Source organism: Perna viridis, chromosome 11, assembly GCF_037379345.1.
Source record: "Perna viridis isolate PV_CMFRI_1.1 ecotype Kerala chromosome 11, ASM3737934v1, whole genome shotgun sequence".
Lineage (NCBI taxonomy): Eukaryota > Metazoa > Mollusca > Bivalvia > Mytilida > Mytilidae > Perna > Perna viridis.
In genome coordinates, this window is record NC_142455.1 from 4,660,338 (window position 1) to 4,682,807 (window position 22,470).

Here is a 22,470-nt window from a genome sequence, read left to right on the forward strand (position 1 = left end):
AATATTTAATACAAAATGTACATGGAAATCATAATTTTTGTTTGACAAAACTTAACTATTACAAGTAACATACTTAATTTTGAGGACAAAACATTATATTTCATGGAGCTCTGACAAGTACAATGCATTATTTTTACAGAGTACACAATGATAATGTTCAGCAGATTGAGACATCCTCCTTTTATTAATTGTCAAACACCTGATGAATTGATTTAGGTATAGCGAGAATAGATATGGTGTACATGTATAAGAGCAACAACCCCACTAAGATGAAAGTGTCAGCCACCCATTGGTCTTCAATGAACGACACGGAATTCCTCATACCACAGGTCAGGCTGCAGCTGGCCAAAAACATCATTATACACAGGTACAGTGAAAGAGTTGCCTCTTAGGTACATGTAGTTTACTTGAGAATTTCATCAGACAAAAATTCAAATACCGGTACCTATGGAATAAATCAATTTGTAGTGAACTAACTATTGCAGTTCACCAAGTGTTTCAGGAAGATCAACTATATCCCATGAACACTATCATTGTATGCGCTGTAATCAATATATTTCTTTAACCAACAATAAAGCAATGAGATCATTGGTATCCAAGGAGGCAGTTTACCATAAATTCAGAAATATCGTAAAATATTTTGGATGAAATATCAATAATTAATTGTATTTAATAATGTGTTTGCCCTGTCAAAATTTCAAATTTTACTCAGAAACTGTAATAATTCTCATATAAAATCTTGTAATTTAATCAACAAAAATGAAAACAATTTCTGAATGAACAGTAAAACTAGGGCAACATGCATGATGGCATCCCCTTGCCATGAAAATATAAGACTTTGTGATCTTGACCTTTGACCTTAAAGGTCAATAAAAATTACAGCCTTTCCCAAGGACTAGAACTGTTCCCAGTATCATTCATATTTATTCTCAAGGAGGTAGACCTAAGGTAAGGGACATAACTCTAGAAATCAGTGATATGTTTGTATCCTAATCAATTTCACCGAAGTCTATCAAGCTTTAATTTGAACCAGAATGAATATAATCCCAGTTACTTTGATGCTTACATGAGACTCATCTAAATTGCTGAATACAAGTGTTCTAATGATTTGTAAGAGTCCCTTATCCTAGATCTACCTTCTTAACTCCTCACAAGGATGATAAAAATGAAAAATGGCAATCACTTGCGTTACAATATTTTATTTATTCTTTTTTTTGGTTGGGGGAAGGGGGTTGACAAGGGAGGATAAGGAGAGTTTGAAGAAATAAGTATAGTTACCTTCTGGTTCTATAAGTCCAAGGAGGGCATGAAATGGTATACTTCAGTGTTAAATATGTGTACAAAGTTTCAATATTGATAACAAAATTTGAATATGGCATTAAATGGTATATTTCAGTGTTAAATATGCGTGTAAACTTTCAATATTGATAACAAAATTTGAATACTGCTTTCAAGTTGTCACCTTTTGATGGTAGCAAAAGACATCCCCTTTTAAAACACAAAAACAGGCAATAATGGCTTTCTACAAGTGAGCAAAGCATAAAATTTTTAAGAAAACTGAACTTGAAATTATTCATGATGACAAAAGACTAATTTTCATTTCAACTGTACTACAGTGTTAAGCTAAAATTCATAAGACACTCAAAACAACATTTGCAGCAAAATGAATTTTCAAGCAAAACAATTCTAATACTAAGTAGCAGACAGGGGTGGGAAGTAAGAACCCCCCCTTTTTGTTGGAAATCTTTGTCAATTTCATGCAACATTCTGGCAAAATTGAACAACAGTAATCTGGACCACCCTTTTGCCAGGAACCAAACTGAAACCACACTTTCTCAAAATCACTGGACCCAGTACTGATATATTTAAACAAATGTAGAGTGGAAATATTGAGATTATAGTTAACTAAAATTTGAAAAAGTAATTTTAGCATTTTGAACTTACTATAAAAAGATAACATACTCCAAAGCCACTCAAGAGATCTTTTATAAAGGTGTATTCTTGTGGCATTAAATTTCAGTAGCATTGTAAATAAAAAGCTTGCCGTGAGCAGCATGATACGACCCCAGTGAGTTGAACTCTGCTCACTTAAGGCAGGTGTAAACACAAAATTAGTATCTGACACACTAAACATAGGGACTTACAGTCATTATGGACACAATATTGCACAATATTTTAAAATTTAAACAACCAGCAAGTACATGTTTCAAGGTCTGCTTCAGGTTGCATTCATGGACAACTTTGTAACTCATTATTTCAAAAACAGTATATAATAGGGTTAATTTGGTAAGATACTTCTATATTTCTTGTATGTAGGCTGGGATTTTCATATGAAATCCAATTCAAAAAAGAAAGATTCAAAATTGCACCAAAATCAAAAAGTCCAATTACCAGGACATGGTTCCCTTTGACCCCTTTGGAAAACTGTAAGATATCAGGCCAGAATTTTCATGAGGAATCTAATATTTTTTTTCAAAATCACCTCAAAAATAAATAGATATTCTTTTTAGGCTGTGGCCCCCTTTGGCCCCTTGTAATTCAAAAACTGTAGAAGATATCTGAAATCTGACTGAAAAGTGCAGACAAAGATTTTTGTGAGGAATCTAAGACAAAAAATTTCAAGCTACTGTCATGAAATAAAAAAAATTCTTGTTGTTGGCCTCTTTGAGTCCACTTATTATTAACCCCCAAAATTAATATGTCTTCCTGTTGTGGTTGCACACCTTATACTATTTTGAAAAGATTCACTCACTGATTGAAATTGAACTCACTTGTTTCTGGCCCCCCATTTTAGCCCCTAATTTCTGTGATAAAGACAATTGTCCAATATCATACATATTCTTATGCTTTCATCCCCTTTCTGGCTGCTAATTCTAAACCAGTTGGGCCATAAGCCCAAAAACCAATACTAGCCTTCCTTTTCAATTTGTGGTTTGGAACCTTGTTTAAAATTCATAAAGATTGACCAACTCATACTCAAGTTAAGAGAAGAGCAAGAAATAAAGTGTTAGAAATGATTCAACAATATTGTCTTGTTGACCCATTTAGAGAATTATTTCCTAATACAAAGAGGTACACATGGAGAAAAAAAACTTCATTGAAACAAGCAAGACTAGATTTTTTTCTTTTGACAGATAGCTTTTTGACAGCTCTCAAAAATTGTAGTGTGGAATCAAGCTACAGAACTGACCATTCAATGATTAATTTAGAATTAGAATTTTGTCCATTTGTCCTTGGCAAAGGACTATGGAAGTTTAATAACTCTTTGTTATATGCTCAAGATTACATTAATTTGGTTAAAGAAAAAATTATTGAGGTTAAAAGACAACATTGTGCTCTGGTTTACAATTGAGAAAATATTGAAAATGTGTGTAATGAACATTTACAACTGACTATTAATAAGCAATCATTTTTTGAGACTTTGATGATGAAGAAAAGGGGGGATAACCATCTCATATAAGAAAAAGGAAAAGGGGAAAAAAGAAATGGAATTACAGAAAGAAATAGAAATACGTGAGACAAATGGATGATGACAGTGCCATACCATAATAATCTTGCAGTATAAAATGGGTAAGTTGGTTCATACCAAAGTTATAAGGCTAAGAAGTAGCTTTCTGTTGGACCAACCAGCAACACAAAGCATGCCATCAAAGGATAAGCTACACATACAATGTAGAACGTTTACAGTTTGGCAACACATACACTGTAGAACGTTTAAAGTTTGGCAACACATACACTGTAGAAAGTTTACAATTTGGCAACACATACACTGTAGAATGTTTACAGTTTTGGTGCCCTAAATCAATTATTAAAAGAAAAAAAAGTATCTTATCATGTTTTTGAAATTTTTATTTGAATTCATGACAGTAAGTCATTAAGGAGGTAGACCTAGGGACATAACTCTTATAAATCATTGTGAGAGTATGTATTAACCATTTAACATTAATCTCTTCTAAGCATTAAACAAACTTGGATTGATTTTATTCTATTTCAAATGAAAGCTTGATAAGTTTTGGGGATATTGAATAATATGTAAACATATCACTGATTCAAAGAGCTTACCCCAGGTCTACCTCTTTAAATTTAGAAACTGATTCTTATTAGCCTGCAATTTTCAAAGAATTAAATAGGGACAGAGAATTGAAATTCTATCATACCACATGTATTCTTCTGATATGAAAACTATTTTTTAAGACTGGCCAAGAAACTTACAATTAAATTCATACTTAATCATCTCGCATACAACAAGTCAAATGTGGGTACCAATTTTCGCGTTTTTCATGGATAGATGAAACCACTAATAGGAGATTTTCATAGATGTGTAAACTGAAATCCTCAAAACCATGAATTCAACAATCCACAAACTTGTGTTTCTTCACTAATTGGTATCCACAAATTCAAGTACTTTCACAGTAGTAAAAATTTGTGACAATTATTTAATTCACACATAGCATTTTACTTCAAATTATCTCAGATTTGTCTTCAAATGAACTTTTGACATCAGCAGAACAATGTCATTTTATATAAAAGTGTAGATCCTTATTTTTTCCAATTGCTGAAATAAGTGGAAGGGACAGAGAATGAGAATGTAAACATTAACTTGACCTTCCAGAATCTCAGGAATACATGATAAAAATTAAAACACATCTTGTCATATGTATAAAATTATATGGAGGCATATGTTTACGACCATTATGAAACATTTAAAAACACAAGTCAATGTAAATTTTCAAAATGTCACATGAAAATCATAGGTTATGTCCCAAATGCCACATGATTTTTATACGATTTTTTTGTGGGTTAATTCTTCAGTTTAAAACATGTTTCACTTTTTGAACCTAAAAAACATGTGAATTTGATATGACAAACTTTTAGTATATGGAATTTTTCCTGTGTAGAATACAACATGAACAATGAATAAGAATACTGTACCTTCATACTCCACTAATGATGTCCAGAAATATATGAAAATAGAAGATCTACTGATTAATAATGTGCAATAAAAACTACAAATGAGCAGTGTAATAACTTGTGAATAAAAAGCTGTGTAATCACTAACCGATTAAAAATACAAGCCTATTTAAGAATCAGGCAGGCAGTGACAATTTTACAATTTATACAATATTTTGAGTAACTTTTTATAGCTGAAATGCATTCAACACCTATAGCAAATAAATGTTCCAATTATAGTGCCGAAATAAATGTTTGTTTTGTTCTTCCAATATTTTGGAATTCACTGTGCTGTTTTATCAAAGGATTTTCCCTTAGAGTATAACAACATCTTTGTTAATTTAATTTTATTACTACCATCCTAGGTCTCAATATTGAATTCTAAGGGTGTGTTTCGGTGAATTGTTTCATGCATTTGAGCAATAAAAAAAAGTTCATCAATTTTTCACAACAGAAATTGCCAGATTCTTACATAGATCAGTACTTTAATCACATTTTGAAATCTGATTGGTTAATCACACCACAAAACACACTAGCATATGAATGAAAGTACTGAAACACAACCTTTAAGATACTATGACAAAAAATAATATAGAGCTTGTTGAGAAATTTTTAAAAGTTAACATTTCAATAGAAAAATAGATTATGGTATAGTGGTCAATTTTCATGACATTCTTATTTTAGCATACTTTAGCAGTCTGTTTAAAAACACTAACATAATGTAACCAAATATTTACTCTGGACTTAAGTATTCATTACAAAGCTTAGCATCCGCAAAAATTTGAATTGACATAATTTTTGTCTACAAATCGCCAAATTTGCCAAAATAATCCGCAACATGATAAAACAGTGCTTACATGGAGAAAGTGTTTCATCATAATGATTTTATTTTAATAGCAGATTATAAATACACTGTATGAGGTTTTATTTTTAATATACTTTTATACATTAAATTAGGATACAAAATACACATACACAGGTTACATAAACATTAGTTTCCTGAATTGTGGTTATCTCATAGAAAGAAATTTGAGAAAATAAATATTGAGATACCAAACTTCTGAAGGTCAAATTTTTAAAAACACTCCTACTGCCATTTTATTGTAAATTTTTCTTCTACATTTAAATTAGAAAATATTTGTTGTATATATTTACATTCTATCATTTTGTTTTATCCTTTTCAAAGCAATAAAAATTGCAAATGATAATGGCTTCATGATGTAACAGAAAAATACGGCGAAAACTTGACAGAGCTAACTGGTTAATACATATTATAAAAATATAATGGATTATAAATGCCGGTGATATGATGATGAAACATGCACCAACAAAAAGCTATTTGTTTATAACCAAGCCGATACATGTAGACATGTTATTGATAAATACAATGTAAATCATTTCTAGTACCAGTCTCTATTTAAAAAACAGACAGGAGGTAATTCATGCATTTAAAATACCACTTACAAATTCACAATTATTACATGTACTTATTCAGGAACTGTAAATGATCACATAACAAGCCTTTGTTGGTCATTTAGTTGTTGCATTTTCAATATAAAAATTCTATACTGTAAAAGTACTACTGTTCGTGGGGCACCACTTTTCATGGTTTTCGTGCGTAGGCCAAACCACAATACTTGGATCCCCAAAAAAAGGAGATTTATATTGATGTGTATACTATGCACCTCAAAATCATGAATTCAAGAATCCACAAACATGTGTTTCTTCCCTAATCCACGAATTAAGGAGGTAGACCTAGGGTAAGGGACACAACTCTTAAAAATCATTGGAACGTTTGTATTCAGCATTTTACATCAATCTTATGCAAGCATCTAATTAACTTGGATTAATTTTATTCTGCTTCAAATGAAAGCTTGAGAGGCTTTGGTGAAATTGAAAATAAAACAAACATCACTGATTTCATGAGTTATGTCCCTTACCCTAGGTCTACCTCCTTAAAGTACTTTCACAGTAGATTGTGTATGAAATAAGCACTTTATAAGAGTTGGTTTGATTTTGTTAATCTTAGGTGGAGATGAATTTATGGTTTTCTTAAAAATACAAGTCTAAATACAAAAAAGACTGTCATTATGTAAAAATATAGCATATGTAGACAAAAAAATCATTGTTTGTTTGGCTGTTTTTTCTACAACATGAATCACCTCTACCATTGGTACTGTCTGATTGGACTGGAAGTTTTCAGTGGTTATGTTAAAACTAATGTAATGGCAAATGGAAAGTTTTGTAAAATATCCTATATTTTAAAAACATATTTTTTACTAACAATTCTAAAAAGAAAGTGTTCTAAAATCCTATCAAACATTCCATGTACCCTTATAATCAGATTATACAGTAAGTAATAAAGATCAACTTCTATAGATAGTACATATAACATACCTTCTTCATCAACTTTCTTTGTCTGTAAATAAGAAAAAAAAATATGTACACATCAGTCTTGATCAGACTCCCCAGTCATTCAAAATTACTAGGGTTTTTTGGTATTGAATCAATCAGTTCATCACTTTAACACTTTAATCAGGGCAATGCCCAATCAGGTATATATCCTCAACACTTTAACCAGGGCAATGCCCAATTAGGTATATATCCTCAACATATAAACCTGGGCAATGCCCAATCAGGTATACATCCTCAACACTTAAAACCAGGGCAATGCCCAATCAGGTATATATCCTCAACACTTAAAACCAGGGCAATGCCCAATCAGGTATATATCCTCAACACTTAAACCAGGGCAATCCCTAGTGAGGTATATCCTCAACACTTTAACCAGGGCAATGCCCAATCAGGTATATATCCTCAACACTTTAACCAGGCCAATGCCCAATCAGGTATATATCCTCAACACTTAAACCAGGGCAATGCCTAGTGAGATATATCCTCAACACTTAAACCAGGGCAATCCCTAGTGAGATATATCCTTAACACTTTCACCAGGGCAATGCCCAATCAGGTATACATCCTCAACACTTTAACCAGGGCAATCCCTAGTGAGATATATTCTTAACACTTTAACCAGGGCAATGCCCAATCAGGTATACATCCTCAACACTTTAACCAGGGCAATCCCTAGTGAGATATATCCTCAACACTTTAGCCAGGGCAATGCCCAATCAGGTATATATCCTCAACACTTAAACCAGGGCAATCCTTAGTGAGATATATCCTCAGCACTTTAACCAGGGCAATGCCTAAAGAGGTATATCCTCAACACTTTAACCAGGGCAATGCCAAGTAAGCTATATCCTTGTTGTTAAAAAAAATCTTTTACAATAAAAAATAAAAGCAGTAATGAGATACCCATAGATATTTCTTCAGCCTTAACAAGGTTATATATGACAGGACTACCCCAACTCAACCATTCCAGTCAACAGAAAGTAGAATTTAGAAAGTGGAGACACTGTAAAAGTCATCATGCAAAAAGCAATATACCAAATATCCCAGCATTCCCTCCAATAGCAGCTGAGAAATCTGTTTTAGTAAAAGTATAATGGGTGGATGGTCTGAAGGGTTGCAATATAGCCCCCATAGAGTGGGAATATAATAATTTCGGCCAAATCCATATAATGATGTAGATCCTTAGACCAAGAGTCTTTACATATGTGTTGGGACAGAATAACTGAATGGAAGGAAAAATTATATTCTCTACGCAAAGTAAGTGAAAGTAAGACTACATTCTGGTAAAATTCTAACCATAAAGATTCACTAACTCTTACCTGAAGAGTCACAAGTGAGTGATAAACTCCTCCTTGGGCCATAAGTTGTTCGTGAGTACCCTGCTCAACAATGAATCCATCTTTAAACCCAGCTATGATATCTGCAGTTTTAATTGTGGACAATCTGTGTGCAATGATTATTGTAGTTCTCCCTGCAGCAGCCTAGAATATAATATGACTTAGTTACACCAATGCAGATAAGAAGTAGGTATGATAAAGCCATTATTTGGCCTGAAGATCTATGACTTAGTTACACCAATACAGATAAGAAATAGGTACGATAAACCCATTATTTGGCCTGAAGATCTATTATTAGAGTTCAGGTTTTTGAAAATATTACAAAATACCAAAAACTTTCTATTTTTTCTAAAATGGTAAAAAACCCCAAAATGCCTGGTTTTAGAAAATCTTCATACTTTTGAGTCATTTTACAGCCAATTGACTAGTTTTGTAACCACTAAGATATCAACACATCATTTTAACATCATAAAATCCTGGTCAATGATCTATTTCTGCATCTTAAATCCATGTTCACCTTTCTTGGCTTCAAATGACATTTATTGCCCTTACTCCTTTAACAAAATTTATTTATGGTCTTAACACTCTGAATATGATACAAAGTATTTGAAGAATTGCAGAGCAAACAACTGGTACTTAAAATTTAATATTTCCTTCCTTGTTTTTTTCCATATATCCTTCTTTTCATTTCTAAACAGTAAAGTGGCATGGTAATTTAATTGAATAAGTTTGCAAAGACCATGGGGGTGGTGAGAAGCCTTTCCTTTTATGCTTAAGACTATCTATCTCAAATAACCACCCATTGTAAGATGACTTCAAAATAGCCCTGATGAACAACTGCAAATTCAAAACTAAGTGAAAGCAGATTGATTGCCTAAACCGTGAAAAATTTCTCAGTTCACAGTATATGATAATTTCAATGTTGTCAACCTTATCTAAAGCCTCCTGTACAACAGCTTCACTTTCTGTATCCAGGGCTGATGTGGCTTCATCTAACAGTAGAATCTTAGGGTCTCTGACTAAAGCACGAGCAATGGCAACTCTTTGTTTTTGTCCACCACTCAACTGCGCACCTCTTTCTCCTACCAATGTGTCAAGTTTCTAAAATGAAACAGAAATTTTATAAAATATTGATATTGTGGTACATGTTAAACCTCCAACATTATGGACGGGGGTGGGGGGGGGGGGTGGGGGTGGCAATGACTGACAATGTAATGAAAATTCAGAATCTCCCACATAAATATGTGAGATTTGTGGGAGATTTCTGCTTAAAATGTGAAAAAACTACAGTAAATAATTGGAATTTACATAAAAAATTTGCTTTGAAGTAAAACCTCCCAAATGAGACAGTGTCAGTGGGGAAGAATCTCCCATATACACTAGTCCAAAGGTTAAAAAGTATGCTCTTGGCATATTTTGATGTTATTTGGCCGAAATTGGTTGTTTTTCATTTTAGAGGGTCAGATTCACTTTTCCTTGACATCCTCAAGACCGCCTTTGGTGGTTAATTTTACCATTGGTTGTAATTTGGCATATTTTCTTTTTCTATCTTAGATCAGTCTACAATATAATCCAACAAGTTAAAAATCAGTAGTTATCTCTAGATTTTTAGAAAACAATACCAAGACCTGGAACTATTTTTGCCTTGGCAACAGGAAACAAACTTGTGTTTCTTGGCCTAACATTTCAGAAGTTATGGCCTGAAACAAACATATTTTTAATAAACAAGAGGCTCCCAGGAGCCTGAATCGCTCACCTGGTTGAATTTTGCCTTTCAAGGGCAATAAATTAAACAAGAAGTTGTCCAACAATTTTGACTCAAGAAAACTTTGATAGGACTTATCATAAGGATCATTTCAGTAAATGAAAGTCTAAATCTATCATAGTTTTCAAGACATTGGCTGAAAACTGTAAAAAAAAAAAAAAAAAAACTGTCATTTTCCTCTGTCAAGGGCAATAACTCTTATAAAAAGTTGTCTGACAAATTTTATGCCTGAAGACTTTTGTAGTCCTAAACATAAGGATTATTTGAGCAACTGAAAAAATTTGGTTAAACCTAAGTTTTTGAAATATGTGCGAAAAACTACTGTCTGACCCTAATGTTCTATTTTTAGTAACAGTGGCCATGTTTTTTGACAGATCAAAATACCCCACTTCAATTCTATGCAGGATACGCAAAGAAACACTTATACCGAGTTTTGTTTCAATTGGTAAAATAGTGTCAGAGGAGAAGATTTTTGAAAGAAATAACATTAAAAATAGCAAAAAAAAGTTGAAAAGGGCAATAACTCCAACATGGTTTAATAGATTGAAATGAAAATTTGACCGCAGATAGACCTCATCATGCAGAACACTTTTATCTGGTCAGAATTTGGCTAAAACTAACTGTGTTGGAGATATATGCGAAAAACTACTGTCTGACCACTATGTTCTATTTTTAGTAATGGCAGCCATGTTTTTCAACAGATCAAAAATCCCCACATCAGTTCTATGAAGGATACCTCATGGAACATTCATACTACGTTTAGTTCCAATTGGTCAAGAAGTTTCAGAGGAAAAGAGTTTTGAAAAATTGTTAACGATGACGGACGACAACGGATGCCAAGTGATGGCAATAGCTCACATGACAACCATTGTTCTCCATTTGTAGATTTTTACTTACCTCAGGTAATTCCATGATAAAGTTGTAAGCATTAGCCATTTTAGTTGCCTGTATTATTTCCTCATCAGTGACATTATCCCGCCCCATTCTGATGTTATCTTTGATTGACATGGCAAATAATATCGGCTCCTGACTGACTATTCCAATGTGTTCTCTTAACCACTTCACATTTAAGTCTTTCAGGTTGTTGCCATCAAGGGTTATCTGTAAACAAAGAAACCCAGAATTCAGAATCTGCTCTTTAACTAAAGGACAAACAGCTGAAAAAATAATTGTTGTGAAAACTTACAGAGATTACTTTGAACAGGGTCATTTCATTTATTAATTCAAAACTGACACCTTAATACATGTACATGTATTAATTATCAGATAATTTGGCCAATGAACATGAAGTTGCTTGCATTATTATTCTATATATAGGCCTATTAGTACATTGGAAAGTCCAATGAAACAGGAAGTTGATATCTGACAGCAACAAAAACTGCTTACAATGTATGCCCTATCTATAAATCACATAGCAAATCTGGAATCAATCCATCCATTAGGGGTCAAGATAATTGCAACGAAATTCTAACTGCTAGCATGATAGATAGACACGCAAATGGATAAGGAAGTTTCAATATACAATCCCACTTATTGAGCGGGGGTTTATTTTGAATCTTTAAACATACAGTCTTCACTGTTAAGCAGTAGTCCGAAGCCCAAGACTAGTCAAAATGGAGGTGGACCTGTAAAATTAACCACTACAGACCAACAGTCACTGTATAAAAATTTCTAAAAAATGAATTTCAGCCTGTGAACTGGAAATTTAGTTGTGAACATATGTTAAAAGGGATACTGTCAGGGCCTTTTTCATAAGAATTTTATTTATTAATTTTTTTATTACTTTTTTTTTTATTTCTTTTTGAATATAGTCAGGGTTTTACAACATCCCCCTACATAACTACCTGACTAGAGTGTAATGGGGTTTTGTAAACATGTATATAATCCTCACTATATTATTTTAATTTGGAAGACCCCACTTACCATATTTATTCACTCTCACTCTCACACTCTGTCATGCTCAAAAGACAATCATTCTATGATACATACATTTCAATATACAATTTGAAATAAAAAAGACGAAATATACTGTCTTGTATTTTAAAGTCTAATAAGCACATTTTTAGTTATCAAATATCTGAAATATTTCTAATAGGGGCCCATACCTTCTCAAATTTATGCAAAACATTATTTTTCTTGTTAATAAAATGTTCAATGCGATAGTAATGTCGAATTCTTTGCTTTAAACCAACAATGTCAGGCAGTTTTTCTTCCAATTTGCATTTGAATATGTATTATTTTCCAATAAATAACAAAAGATTTAATTTGATATCTGCCTCAGGAACACCAAAAAAGAAAGTGCTTTTTTTCTTAACAAAATCAGAATAATATTTTCTAAGAAAAATCTGAAAGTCATACAAGACATTAGAAGTGACTAAGCAATAAAAAAAACAGATGTTCTATAGTCTCTATACTCTGGTTACACGAAGAACACACATTTGAATCTTTTATATGAATCTTGTACAAAAACATATTAGTATGTACAACTTGATGTAAAAAGTTGTATTGGAAATTGGCAAGATAAGCATTACTACAACACTTCTTATTCTGAACAAATTATTTTTCCCAATCTGGAATTTCAGTATTTAATTCACTTTCCGAGTTCAAAAATTTTTCATGTAAAAGACAGCATTGTAATTTCACTAAATGACGATAAATAAATCTAATACATTTATTATTAACAATTATTTTCAAAAATAAATCCTCAACAGTGTGTATCACTGTGTTGTCTACATTTTTTTTTTTAAATAAATTGTCAGTAGGAATACATGTACTTGATATTAAGGAAAAATATTTCACAAAATTTTGTGTATGTACCTTGCATATCAGTTCTGTAAAGATGAGGAATTTTGTCCCCACTATATCAAACACATCACTAAGATATTTGACATTTGAATCTTCCCACTTAATAAAGTAAGAAAAATCTTGTAACGGCACAAAATTTAAAATATCTAAGCTTAAGCACTCATTTATATCTGTCAGTTTTTGTAATGGTTTAGATAACGATAAGGCATAAATCACATCTTTCCAAAACAGATTTTTAATATTTTTTGATACTTCTAATAACTTCCCTTTTTGTAAAGAAAAGCCTCTCAACCCCCAAAGTCTTTTAATTCATTATTAAGCAAACTTTGCCACTCTCCTTCTTTTTGTAAAAAGAGCCTTCTCACCCACCCAACTTTCAAATACATAATAAAAGAATGTAGATGGACCATCTTTAATCCACCATCTTCTATGTCAGCTATGAGTGTTTTACACTTTATCTTTTCTGTTTTTTCATCCCATATAAAACTGTAAAACATTCTGTCTAAGTCATTAATCAAAGATTGATTTATATTAGGCAATGCTGTAAACAAATGTATAAGCTTTGGAATTTTTTATTACAGTGATTTTACCCTGACGTGCCAGCTTCCTATGTTGCCAGCTTTTCAGTAAACCTTTTAATTCTCTTATTTTCCTTTCAAAATTCAATAATACCATTGAGCTTAAATCTAATGAAAAATCTATGCCAAGATACCTGAAATTTGAAAATGACCAATCAAGTTTAATGTCAGGGCATAAGACCAAATCTGAAAACTTTTTACTACATGTACTTACCCATAGCACTTTTGTCTTTGAAGTGTTCATTCTTAGCCCAGATATCAAATAAAAATCATTAATACATTTTAGTGATTCTATTACGATGAATCTCAACCATCTAGTAATAAAAATGTATCATCTGCATAGTGGCTTTCTGTGGGTTTACAGTCAGCCACGTGTACTCCTTTTATACCAGATGTTAATTTAAGCTTCATATCTAACAATTCAACTCCAATTATAAACAAGTAAGGTGAGAGAGGGTCACCTTGACAACAATCTCTTTCTAATTCAAAGAAATTTGATAATTGTCCATTATTTAACACACAGCTTTTTGCCCCTTTCTATAAAATATCAACCCAGTTACAAAGAGATTCTCCAAAATTAAAACTTTGTAGTGCTTTTTTAATGAAATCCCATTCAACTGAATCAAAGTCAGTAAGTAACAATAGAACTTCCTCATTACTTTTTTCTAAATAATGCATCAGGTCATAAAGTAATCTTGTATTCTCTCCAATGAATCTATTTTCCATAAACCCTTTTTGAGAATCACTAATAATGGAAGAAAGAACCTGTTTAATTCAAAAGGAAATGACAGCTGATGCTATTTTCATATCAGTGTTCATCAGACTAATTGGCCTCCAATTTTTTATGAATCTTCTATCTTTCCCTTCCTTAGAAATGCAGATAATAATACTTTGGTATTGAAAATTTGAATAAGCTCCTGAAATGTAACCATATCTTAGTGATCTAAATAGGAAGGGTCCAATATCTTTCCCAAAAAATTCAAAAAAATCAACTGAAAATTTAATAATTCTTGTGTCAAAAGCTTCTTAAGCTAAGTCTGTAAAGTGAAACTTAAATAAGCTTCAATAATATCTGAAAATTAAGACTAAGAGTGGCTTGAGAAAATAACAACAAGGAAAAAAACATAGTTTCTTTTATTGTTGTATTTTCCCAACACTGTCCCATGTTAGGGGGAAGGTTGAATGCTAATAAACATGTCTTAACCCTCCATATACTTTATGTCCGAAGCCAGGAACATGTAGTCTATTTGTTTTATGTTTCTTCAGTTAAATAGCTAGATTTTCATCTTGTATGAATAGTTTCACTTATTTTGGGGCCTTCTACAGCTTGCTTTATGGTATGGGTTTTGCCCAAAATTAATGACCGTGCAGTGACCTATAGAAGTTAAATTGTTCTTTGCTTGGCTTTTGGTGGATGACTGTCCCATAAGCAATCATGCCACATCTCCTATCAATATACTTAAAAGTAATCTTTGATGGCTCTTAGAGCACTGTAGAATTACAGATTACACATACCGTTCCTGACTCTGGGTCATAGAACCTCATCAATAACTGTACACAGGTACTTTTACCACAACCACTAGAGCCCACAAGAGCTACAGTCTGCCCTGGTTTGACGGTCAGATCTACTCCCTTCAGGACCTAGAAACAGACAGAATTTTTACCATAAAAAAAAAAGAACATCATTGCAATAATTTAATAAATCTGACCTTTATGTGTTTTGGAATTATTGTTCAAGGTCACTTAACAACTGGAATGACAGTTTTATACCATAATACATGTTCTGTTGTCAAAACAATTGTCTGTATTCTGTATCCTATCGATCTGAAGATATAAATCCGACTTTCAACAAATTTTTATAGTTGGTTTTACTGTTGTATTTTACCACCACTGTCTCATTGTAAGGGGGAAGAGTTCAGTGTTCACAAACATGTTTAATCCTGCCACATACTTTGTGTGCCAATCCCAAGCCAGGATCCTGTGATCTAGTGATTGTTAATTGAGTGTTCACAAACATGTTCAACTCCATAACATACTTTATGTGCTTGCAAATGACTGTAAGCTGATTATTGGTAAAGATTCGTAAGAAAGATTTATGTATGTGAAGGGGTATCAAAAGGAAATGAGAACATGTTTAATTCTGCAAAAAAATTTTGTTGGCACTCAAAATGGCTATATTGTATTAATGAACTAACAAAAAAAAACAGTTCACAATTTTTGAAGTTTTTTTCATAAGTTGATTTATCTAAATGATTCATTACCTGGACTTCCTCTCTAGCGGGATAGCGGAACTTGATATTCCGGAATTCGATGTTGCCTGTAACTTTGTCTGGCTTATGTCCTGCCTGTGAACTGCTGTCTATCTTAGGTTCCTGAAATGTAGTTCAAACAAGATAACAGGACTGTCATAATTGCAACATGAAAATTAAAGGGCTAAGTCAAATAGTGAAGTTTTTAGATTATTGAAAAAAAGTTTCATGTAAGTTATTTCTGTAAATTCAGAAATTATTTCAATTTCCGCAAAAATGAGACTACCTAGACTGGCAAAAGAAGTCACATTATGGAATTTTTAACATTACTAGGAGGCCAAATTGCATGGTTCAAGAACACTTTTGGCCTGTTCAAAATGAGATTTTTCTTTTCAACTGTATGCAACATTATCAAGTTTCGACCTGTTCATAGCAGTTTTTTGGCCGGTTCCAGCAAAAATTAGAGAAAACCCTGCATAACTAAAGCTATATTTTTCTCAAAGTCTCCAATTTAAAATCACATTTTTACTTTAATGAAAAGAATGCAGGAACTCCAAGGCCTGTTATGCAGTGATTCAGTTAACATTCCTCACTTTCAAAAATAATGACTGAGGATTATTACTCCTGGACAAAACTATGATAATGTTTGAACCCTAACAAACCTATCAAATGTTACCTTGATTAGTAAAAACTCACAATATCTGAAAGTGGTCAGAAGAAATATCCTGAAAGTCCATTTTTGGAAGTGTTCAGAAAAAAATCTGGGTTTTACTCTAAATCAAAACAATTTTCAAGTGCAGACCGTTCAAAAGAACATATACATTGTACTTTAGCGGTTTACTTACCAAATCAATTGTCTGGAACACAGTGTAGGCAGCACCTCTTGCAGAAGCATGGCTTTGAAGGGGTGGAGCTATATTGCCAATGGAGAATGCACCAATCAAAACAGCGAAAAATACCTAAAATCATAAAAGGGGTGGGGTTTGTGAACAATAGAGAATGAGTGAAGGGTTTGTTCTTGACTACCATGACGGGTTCCGAACAGAGGTTTAATGGAGAATGTAACAATCAAAACAGTAAAAATACCTGAAATAATAAATGTTCCAGTCAATAATTTATCTTTGTGTTATGTACAAATATTTTAAGTTTCTTGATTATAGACAACCATTTAACAAAACAATATAAATCATTTTAAAATGCAATTAACTCTATGGAACAGCTGAAATGTGTTGGAGTAATCAGGAGTTTGAGAAACTGAAATTTAGTGATTCTTGGAAATCTGTTACTTGTCTTATGGTCCAAACCAGTTGTCTAATTTCATTACAAGAAATTTCTTACTTTGTATAATTCTTTTTACGTAATTCTTCTGTTTTCAAAAGGTTCACATGGAGCTTAGTTTTTCACACCTTTTATTACCAAACCCAACAAAATGTCTGGCAAGTTGGAAAGGTTTATTCTCTAAGATTTATTACTAAACGAAACAGTAATTTGGTTTATGTGAGCTATACTCCAGGTGACCTTTCAAAAGTAGAAAAAAATTTAGTTTTAAAATGAAGTGAAACCTTTCTACACTCAATCTTGGATAAACAGAAATCCTGTCTAAACCAGACACTTTCTGAATTCCCTTTGTATCAGTTTATATGTAATTCAAACCTTTTCAACCCAACTTCTGTCTTAAATGAACAAATTCTACAGAACAAAAGGGATACAGTGTAGGCAGTAGTGATTAAGACTAGAGTATAACATTTAAGTGTAAGTATTTGTAAAAATCAGGCAAAATGGAAAAAATTAGAAATGTGAATGTCAAAACCCCACCAATCTGACAATATGATTTTACTAAAGGATGCTTTCTCTGCAAAGACCATCGTTTGTTCTCTGCAGCATTGGATTTGCTCTTAAATTTTTCAAGAGAACCTTAGAAAAATGATGATTTGACAGAGTTATCTGCCCTTAAAATGTTCATTTATAGTGCATTTCAATGAAATTATATCTCAATGCAGCAACATGATATGAAAAATCTTCTTTTATTCCCTTAATTCTGATCATGTAAGTAGTCAATTACACTATCAAAATGATAATTTTTTCATACCATGTTTTGCTTACTGCCTGATTCCTACAAAGACTGACATTTAAGCTTAAAATTGTCCCATGTAAATGAGAAATTCTCACAAAGAATTTTTAAGGATGGTCATTGAAATTGTAAGAATCATTAAAATGGCTCATTTTCAAAATTTTTATTCCAATCATTGATATAGGTCTCACTGTATTGTAAAGTAAACTTACAATAAGAACTTTTCCAATGCTATAAGTTTCATCTCTGATAAGTACAGAACCATACCAGAAGCCTAAAGCATAGGCCCCAAACATTACAAAGTACACCAGTCCAACAGATATACCATTAGTAAAGCCTTTCTTTACACCAACATTCTTGGCGTCTACCAAATGACTATTGTACCTTTAAAATGGAAATACAAACATGAAATTGCAATATACTGTAAACTTAATAAATTCGCTATTTTCCCGAAGACAGAAAAGTGTGAAAAATAGTACTCATTTGTTGTTTGACACTATATAACAAAGTAAAACTTTTTTTTAAACCACGAAGATAGATACCCACGAACATGGTCTCTTGAGAGAAACCATGAAGATTAATACCCACAAACATGGTCCCTTGAGAGAAACCATGAAGATTAATACCCACAAACATGGTCCCTTGAGAGAAACCATGAAGATTAATACCCACAAACATGGTCCCTTGAGAGAAACCATGAAGATTAATACCCACAAACATGGTCACTTGACAGAATCTGTAAAAAGTAACAACAGCAAAAAATAATATGATTACAGTATACTCCCACAACTACAAGTCTCAAAAACAGAAAGTTGATTTCTAGTGATATACTCCCACAATTACAAGTCTCAAAAACAGAAAGTTGATTTCCAGATATATAAAACCACATAAAAAATTTTCAAAAATAAATCCAACCATTGGGAGCTGAAATAACTATGATAAAATTAAGATAGACAGAATGATATGCAGAGAGAATGATGAAAGGAAGAACTGACAAGGTGGTTCCAATATACCAGTGCAAAAAAAAAAAAAACAAAAACAAAAAAAACAGACATTCAGTTGTGTAAGCTATTCTTTTAAGGCAATAACAAAATATGTCTGTTTTCCTACTACCCTACATATCTTGTTTTTTTTTTCTGTTCCAAAAATATTTAATGGCCATTTTGTCTAAAGCACAGTTAAAGATTAGATTATTTACCATTAACTTAATGTAAAATGTTTTTGAAAAATAAAATAATTTCCCTAGCTATTTTTTTCTTGCTGGTAACAGGAAACAAGACTAAGACTTTATTGGCCTTAAGGAGGTAAACCTAGGGTAAGGGACATAACTCATGAAATCAGTGATAAGTTTGTGTCACATTCAATTTTACTAAAGTCTTTCAACCTTTCATTTGAAACAGAATGAAATCAGTCCAAGTTACACTGACGCTTACATAAGATTGATGTAAATGCTGAATATAAAGATCCAATGATTTGTAAGAGTTGTGTCCCTTACTCTAGTTCTACCTCCTTAATAACAGAAAATGAATGTTGTGAAAAGAGTCTTTTTAAAGAGTAATCAATTGAACCAAGGTAATCAATAGACGGTAATTTGGGGACAAAGACCAGACAGACATGGAAAACAAACATACACAACAAAGAACATAAAGTAACTAACATAATACAAAGTAACAAAAGCAAATGAGCAACTCAGACGCCACTAAAATCTGGGAGCATGGACCCTTTGCATGTATGGTAATTGATTTGACCAATTCAATTGATACTTAAATAATTTGTACCTTCATACCTAATATGTAAATTATAGCAGTTCACTTTATACTGATAATCAGAACTTACAGCAAGTAACTTAATTAGTTTTCATACGGCCATGAGCATCTACCAGCATAAAATGCCTTTCTTTTCCTATTCATGTACAGGGATTTATTTTTTACAATTTGAAGGTTGATTTGAATAGACTAAAACAGTGTATAGATTTAAAATAAAAAAACTATATTTAAGAGTCTTAGAATTGTGGTAAAATGCAAGGCTTTGCTTAGCATTTTTTTCTGCAAAATTCAGCATCATTTTCATTTCTAGTCAATATACTGTTACTGTCTCTATACTGCAATCATAATCATTTTTTAATCAAGTTTAATTTTTTACATTTATTCCCTACTAGTGGCCCCAGATAGTTACGCTACAATATACAGATAGTTTATACAAAGGTAAGAAAGTATGCAGAGCCAAAGTGTAACACTGTCAGTAACTAAATATCACCAGTAAATATACTTTCAATACGTTTTGGTTGCCAAAATAGACCAATTGCAATGTAAAAAGTTCCTTATACATGTACTAGAATGCCTCTGATATATGAAAAGGGAAAAAAAAAGAATTCTCAAATATTTGGAATAAAATTAGTGAACTTTTAGTTGAATATCAACATTTCAGAGGGCCTCAGGAAAACAGCAAAAATGCAAAGAAAAAAATATCAATTTAAAAAAAAAACAAAAAAACAAAAAAAAACCCCAAAAAAACAACAATTCATCCAAACAACTTGATTTATATTGCATTTTTAATTGGAGACATACACGTATTGCACTTTATTTGGTTACTCTTTTAATTTGAGTTTCTAACCTTATATAAATAAGCAGAAGAACAAAATGAAATACTAGCCTAATGGATTTTATAATTCAGTGAAACCATGAATTTTACTTCCCAATGAAATGCATAAAAGTTGTTCATATACAAATTCAAAAATCCACAAATTCACAAAAATTTTCTGAACCACAAAAATTGAAACACACTATAACATTGGTTATAACTCTATTTTTACCTTTCACATTCTTTCTTCTGTCCACCAAAACTGACGACAGTTCTTATAGAACTAAACACCTCTTCAGCGATGGCCCCTGCTTTAGCATATGCCTCTAACTCTTTAGATGACATGTCTGCTACAAGCTACAAAAAAGGATATTTTAAGGCCACACAAAGCCATGTAGTGGGGAAACATATTGTTTTGGGTTTGACACAGTTCTTCTTTGTTCGATCACTATGATTTGGATGTGTGCATACACACACTGAAATTTCAATTTCAAAACCTGTGACAATGTGACAATGGGAATTTTTATTCTGTTTATTGTTAATACAATTATAGCATCTTTGGTAATTTTAAGGAGGTAGACATAGGAACATAACTGTTACATATCACAACTTAACATCAATCTTATGTAAGCATAACAGTAAATCGGACTGATTTCATTCTGAATTTCTGTTTCAAAGGAGAGCTTGAAAGTCTTTGGTGAAATTGAATATGATATAAACACATCACTGATTGAAAGAGTTATTTCCCTTACCCAAGGTCTACCTCCTTAATGTAAATTTAGTTTTTGTTACTACTTTGTCATGCAAAAATTGAGACTACACACTGTTGGTGTGCGATGTCATTTTAATTCATAACTCGGACGACCTGATGACATCACAATCATCCCAATGTTTTGAAAGATATTTTTTAAGAGATAGAAAAAATATCAGTCAGAGAAGGCCAAAGGTCATACAGATTACCAACATAACACATGTTTAACAGATTACATTTTCATTAAATAGAATTAATTGCATCTGTTTGACAGCATTCAAATTTTCTTTCTATATTTTCTTTTTATGGAAAATAATATTTAAAAAAACTTTTTATCCCTCTCAAAGAGGTTGCCTCTGGACCACAACAGTATCCTGCGAGTGAGTGAGTGATTTACCTTATTCATGACAAAGCCAGTAGCAGCTAAAAGAGGGCTAATGGCTAAAATGACAAGGGTAAGCTTCCATCCATAAATGAACCCAATGATAAAACCGGTGATAAATCCAGCTGACCATTGTAAACAGGAACCCATCTTGTCACCAATGCCTTCATGGATTTTATTGATATCACTGAAATGGTAATACAATCAAGTCATGCCTAGGTTTCATAAAAAATCTCAAATTTAGATTTTCCTCAAATGTTCAATTTTAAGTGATTTGATTGGTTATAATTTGACTTGAGGAAAATCCCAGATCTTTGATTTTGTTGACTACGTTTTTTTTTAAGTGAACTACTGTTATGTAAAAAACAATTGTTTAATCAGTAATTTGGTTTTATTTATGGAGGTAGACCTTGGGTAAGGGACATAAGTCTTGAAATCAGTGGAATATTTGTATCACATTTAATTTAACAAATGTCAATCAAGCTCTCCTCTGAAACAGAATGAAATCAGTCAAAGTTACTTTGATGCTTACATGAGATTGATGTAAAATGCTGAATTCAAACGTTCCAATGATTTGCAAGAGTTGT

The 22,470-nt window shown here is 32.2% G+C and overlaps 1 protein-coding gene across 17 annotated transcripts in view; it reads right to left on the bottom strand.

Annotated features, from left to right (window-relative positions):
* LOC148602413 (ATP-dependent translocase ABCB1-like) overlaps window positions 1-22,470 on the bottom strand; it is an 88,207-nt gene that overhangs the window by 36,130 nt on the left and 29,607 nt on the right. For 15 of the 17 annotated variants that reach the window (XM_088552898.1, XM_088552913.1, XM_088552910.1 and 12 more), the window contains 11 exons: window positions 21,899-22,070; window positions 20,983-21,107; window positions 18,383-18,554; window positions 16,945-17,058; window positions 16,112-16,222; window positions 15,366-15,491; window positions 11,365-11,568; window positions 9,633-9,803; window positions 8,685-8,846; window positions 7,348-7,369; window positions 4,933-4,944 (listed from right to left, as the gene is read on the bottom strand). In XM_088552898.1, the coding sequence (XP_088409024.1) occupies window positions 4,933-4,944; window positions 7,348-7,369; window positions 8,685-8,846; window positions 9,633-9,803; window positions 11,365-11,568; window positions 15,366-15,491; window positions 16,112-16,222; window positions 16,945-17,058; window positions 18,383-18,554; window positions 20,983-21,107; window positions 21,899-22,070 (1,391 nt within the window). The remainder of the gene's footprint in view (window positions 1-4,932; window positions 4,945-7,347; window positions 7,370-8,684; window positions 8,847-9,632; window positions 9,804-11,364; window positions 11,569-15,365; window positions 15,492-16,111; window positions 16,223-16,944; window positions 17,059-18,382; window positions 18,555-20,982; window positions 21,108-21,898; window positions 22,071-22,470) is intronic. The other 2 variants (XM_088552912.1, XM_088552899.1) reach the window with 1 other exon arrangement.